The 5,282-nt window shown below is 38.0% G+C and overlaps 1 protein-coding gene across 3 annotated transcripts; it reads right to left on the bottom strand.

The window, feature by feature from the left end:
* Positions 1-622: 622 nt before the first annotated feature.
* LOC121748876 (pentatricopeptide repeat-containing protein At1g63330-like) lies at positions 623-4,936 on the bottom strand. Of its 3 annotated transcripts, none has more exons than XM_042143429.1 (5): positions 4,688-4,936; positions 1,936-4,135; positions 1,639-1,792; positions 1,420-1,511; positions 623-1,170 (listed from the first exon to the last, which is right to left on the bottom strand). In XM_042143429.1, exon 2 carries the CDS (start codon positions 4,039-4,041, stop codon positions 1,981-1,983), a length of 2,061 nt encoding a protein of 686 aa, XP_041999363.1. In that variant the 5' UTR covers positions 4,042-4,135; positions 4,688-4,936; the 3' UTR covers positions 623-1,170; positions 1,420-1,511; positions 1,639-1,792; positions 1,936-1,980. The 3 variants fall into 3 exon arrangements, with proteins under 3 accessions (XP_041999363.1, XP_041999365.1, XP_041999364.1); XM_042143431.1 differs by having other exon boundaries at positions 1,437-1,511; XM_042143430.1 differs by having other exon boundaries at positions 1,936-4,936.
* Between the last annotated feature and the right edge of the window lie 346 nt (positions 4,937-5,282).

Here is a 5,282-nt window from a genome sequence, read left to right as displayed (position 1 = left end):
ACCGCGAAAATTATTATGTCATAACAAATTGACTATTTTACCATTTTGTTGATATTTTATCTACTATTTATTGAAATATGTGAACTTTAATCTCATCCACTCATTTTAAGATCTAATAGTGTAAGATTGGTCTCATCCACCCTATATATACTATTAGTATATATAAAATAATATTATATATATATATATATATATTTCGGTTTTTCATATCATTTCATTTTTTTCGATTTAGTTCGATTTTTGAAGTTTGGTTTTCGATTTTTCGGGTTCGGTTCGATTTTCGAGTTTTGTTTGGTTTTGACAAAAAATCAAACCGAAATCTAAATGTTCACCCCTACTTTTTATAACTTTGAAATTAAAAGAATGAACATCGTATGTTTTATTTTTAAAAAAATGTAAATAGTTATTCATAATCATTATTTATTGTTCATTAATTTTAAATTACTGCTAATATTTTTTATTTTTTTAAATAATAATATGTCTCATTCTAATTTTGTGACGTCCCTCATCTAAATATCACATTTCACCTACTAATCACATCCTTTGATATTCTCTAGCTCACAATCTTTAATTATAGATTCATACTCTCACAATACTTCCTCATTTTCGATTACTAAAATCATAAAAACAAATCAACTGTATAACTGTATAAGTACTTTGTTTTCTTGCATTTCTCGTGAAAAAAGATACAGGCTACAATGAAGGGGGAGGGAGGGAGCATAAACAAAATTATCCCTTTATTCAAACGTTTCAGAAATTAAGAGATCAAACTCCACGCTTTTTGCAGGCCGATCCACTCCTTAACGGTATAGGTTTTCAGAAATCGGAACAGAGGTTTCTCCGCAATCTCAGTTTCCCACCGGTCACCATTTTATAGCAGCTTCTCCTTGTCGTAGAGAAGTTCCTCGTGCGTCTAATATAGATTTGAAGTTGCTGTATACATTTCCTCAGTTAACACTAATATAGCATAGATGCAGATATTGGTAGCAACCTCATGAGTCTCAGTAGCGAATTCGAAGTTGGGTCCTTCCACAATGGAATCGAGTGGGCAATCATGCTTCTTGGCAGAAACCACAGTATAGTCGAGGTGATCTCAATAACCTAGTTGTCCTTCTTCTCCCTATCTTCACGCGCATCAGCTTCAATGGTGTTTGCTTGAGCAGTGCAGATCTGTAGAGGAAGATATGAAAGGGCATCAAGTAGAGCTTGCTGGAGAAGATACATAGATAGCCAACATAGACAAGCAAAAGTATACCCATCCCAACCCAAGAGAGATTTCTATGCCTTAACGAAGTAGTTCAGCATGTTTATGATGTACGTTTGAAGGATAATAATATACGTAGACAAACCCCATCGAAGCATCTCAAGGGTAATAAAAAGCAGCACATAATAAAGCAGAGTGAAAAATCATATCCTTACAGTTTCACATAGCTTACAAGCAAAGCAACGCTCCTCCCAGCTGGATAACGTCGCAAAGCATGTTCTCAACGAAAGTGAGGACTTACACGACCCTTCTCGAACGGATAGGAACAATTGGGGGGGGGGGGGAAGTAATTTAGTTGAGAAAATGTAGCTGATAACATGAACAAAAATTTAGTCAACTGATACCAACTGCAGTTAATATACACACAGACTCACCGGAGAAAGCTACCATGATTCCCAGACAATGTGGACCAGATAAACTCACGAATAGCCTCTGCCCAATCTTCCTCACAGCTGATACTTCTGGATGGCTCTCTTTCACTGCCAACGGTATCTTCTACCATAAGAACCTTGCACAGTTGCACTATTACTGTAACAGTTCACATCACACAATCACAGTCACAATCGGCACCATCGCCACCATACCACAGCAACCAATTAACATAATCAAACAGAAAACAATGCATTCAAAGTAAATTTATCAGCAAATCTTAAGAAGGGAACAAAAATTACATGTCATTGACGTAGATGTGACCGATGAGATGAATGGCGCAAGGGTCAATTTTTCTTTAGCAAACCATGGAAAATAACATTGTGTGTCACACTATCGGGTGCACAACCGCGGTTCTCCATCTCTACAAGCAAACGTTTTGCTTCCTCCATTGACCCTTTTTGACAAAGTGAGCCAATGATCATTGTATACATTCGAACATCAGGTTGTGGGCCTGTAGAATTAAGTTGGTTGAGAAGATCTATAGCAGCATCACATTTTCCATTTTTGCATAATCCGTTGATAAGAGTACCATATGAGACTAAATCAGGATCAAATCCTCTCTCTCCGATCTTATGCACTAACGAAACAGCTTCATCAATCTCTCCATTTCGGCATAACCCATCCAATAAAATATTATAAGTGAAGATGTTAGGTCTTACTCGTCGAGCTTCCATATCCTTCAAAAGCTTCCACGCATCAACAAATCTATCTTTACTAAGGAATCCATGTATCATGGCATTATAAGTATGTGTATTCTGCTCCAAACCTACAAAAGGGACTTCAAGGAAAAGAAACCAAGCCTCATCAACTCTTCCCTTCTTGCAGTATCCACGTATTAAGCTGTTATAGAACTTGATATGAGGCTTAAGTTGGTCGAAAAGATTCCTTGCAATATCAAGTTCTCCATGCATGCATAATCCATTGATAAGAGTAGCATACGAGGCTATATCAGGAGTGATTCCATTAGCTTCAATCATGCGCAGCAATGAAAAAGCTTCATCAATCTCCCCATTCCTACATAGCCCATGCAATAGTATATTATAAGTAATTAGGTTTGGACTTTCTAGGTGGTCCTTCATATCCTTGAAAAGCTTCCATCCATCAGCAAATCTATCATTACTAAATAGTCCATGTATCATGGTACTATAAGTAAAAGTATTATGCATCAAACCTTTATGAGAAACTTCAAGGAAAAGAAGCCAAGCTTCATCCACTCTCCCCTTTTTGCAAAATCCATTTATTAAGCTGTTATAGCACACAATATCAGGCTTGAGGTCTCTGTCTGCTAGAGAATCAAATAATTGTTTTGCTTTATCAATCTGCCCTCGCAAACAGTAGCCATCTATTAGGCTACTATAAGCAACAACATCAGGAAAAATATTATGTTGCTGCATAGTTTCCAACAAAGCCTCGGCCTCTCTCACCTTCCCTTGTTTGCAAAATGCATGGATCAATATACTGAAAGTAACAACATCCAAAGAGATATGAGAATCAGCCATTTGATTCAACAAGTCTTGAACATCCTGCAGTCTACCAGCGTCACACAAGCCCTGAATCATTGAATTATACGAGAATATAGTAGGTGTAACACCATTTCCTACCATCTTGGACAGGAGCTGCAAAGCATCACTGACCATTCCACACTTGCATAAGCTATCAAGTATTGCATTATATGCCCTAACATTGGGTCTCAATCCTGTTTTCTCTTCTAGAATACGAAGCAAATCGTTGGCAAGGAGAACATGCCCAGATTTGCAAAGCCCATCTATGACAGTCAAAATTGTAATATCATCAGGCTCGTGCATTCTACAATGCAATATCTTTTCAAACATTTTCATGGCATCAGAGACTTTATTATCTAAAACCAGCCCTCTAATAAGTGTGTTGAAAGTTGTGGCATCTGGTTCATAACCGCACTTCAAGAAGATGCCCATTACAGAGAAACCAAAACTCACACGTTTCTGAAGGCAATAACAGTTAATCGTAATATTCATTGTGTAGCTATTCACAGGGACACCTATTCGACGCATTTCATCAAACACGTAGAGGGCAAAGGGATACTGCTTCATTTTTGCAACAACACTCAACAGATTGTTATACATGCAAACAGAAGGCTGTGGATGCATTCTCATCATTTGCTGAAACAAGTGAATAGCATCATCTAGTTCTCTAACATAACTGAAATCTAATCTTGGCGGCTCAGATGAAAAGAGTTGATCATTGCCACTGAAACGGTGGAAATTCGAACAGAATGGTCGAACATAATAACCGATTTCAGGAGAAGCAATCTGTCTTCTACGATTCAGATCAGTTGCATAAGCAGAGGTTTTTCTGCTCATCTTCATCTGCGGCACAGACTTGGGTGACCTTAAACAGAAATTTCAATTTTAAGTCTATCGCAGGATATGCACTAATCAGGTTCTGCTTCGTTAATTCCACCTGACAAACGGAGTGAGAGGAGACGCAGTTAAACACAATAAATAGAAAAAAAATATAGCATCAATATCTCCAAATTCTATTAACACAATAGCATATTTCATACTACCAGATGAACATATATTAGTGACATTATAAGAAATCTAAATGTTCATTTTCAGATGAAACATTTCTCTAAAGATCTGACGAAACAACCAAATTAGAATTTAAAAGAGACAAGATCAGAATTTGATAATCTGTTTTTATTTTAGTTTATATATTTTGCTTTAGTTTATTTTTTTACTATATATCAATTCCTATAACTACGCGAATACATTATATTACTGAAGTAGTCTAAGCTATCAAATCCATCCATAATTCAAACTTCATTTCAACTGATAAAACAGCTGGATTGCTGCTAGATCAACTTAACTCGGCTCATCTAATACACTACAGACTGAATTTGCAACTTCAATACATGAGAAAAAATTATAGTAGTATTTAAAAAAACTGTAATTAAGAGAAGAAGAAGAAGAAGAAGAAGAAGAATGCAGCAGAGGAGAGGAGGAATCTGACCGCAGCAATACCGAGACCACCAGTTGAGACTTTTGATGACGTTGACGAGCTCATCGTGGTCGATTCCTTTCTCCTTGGAGATGGCCTAGCACGGATTCTTCCGCCATTGATTACCTGCGAATAGGCAGTGGTGCAATGGATTACCGGTGAAAGGATTCTTCCGCCACTGATTACCGGCGCCGCGAAACAAAGGTGAAGAAGGATAGGCGAAAATGGGTTACAAATAGGGAAATGTAAAAAATGTAACCGATTCACCTCACGCCGTTGGTGATTAATTGGCTTTGTTTTACACTGGAAATATTCGAACTCGTTAGTTATGGCCCCCACAATGGGGGGCCCGGCGTGCCATCGTCCTCAGGCGCAGACGATGCATCTATTGTGGGTGCTCGCCATAGGGCGCGCCCTATGCGCAGACGATGGCCTATCGTCCGGCCATCGGGCACCATTGTGGGCTCGGCAGAATATAGGCGCGGACGATGGCACGCGTTTTTGAATTTTTTTTTCGAATTTTGTCTATTTAAACCTCGTTTCTCATTCACTTGTTCATACGAACATCTCGCCTCTCTCATTTCTCTCATCTCTCACATTTCTACCT

Source organism: Salvia splendens, chromosome 9 (genome assembly GCF_004379255.2).
Source record: "Salvia splendens isolate huo1 chromosome 9, SspV2, whole genome shotgun sequence".
NCBI classification, from domain to species: Eukaryota; Viridiplantae; Streptophyta; class Magnoliopsida; order Lamiales; family Lamiaceae; genus Salvia; species Salvia splendens.
The sequence above is the reverse complement of the archived record's forward strand: the minus strand, read 5'-3'. Positions and strand labels throughout refer to the sequence as shown.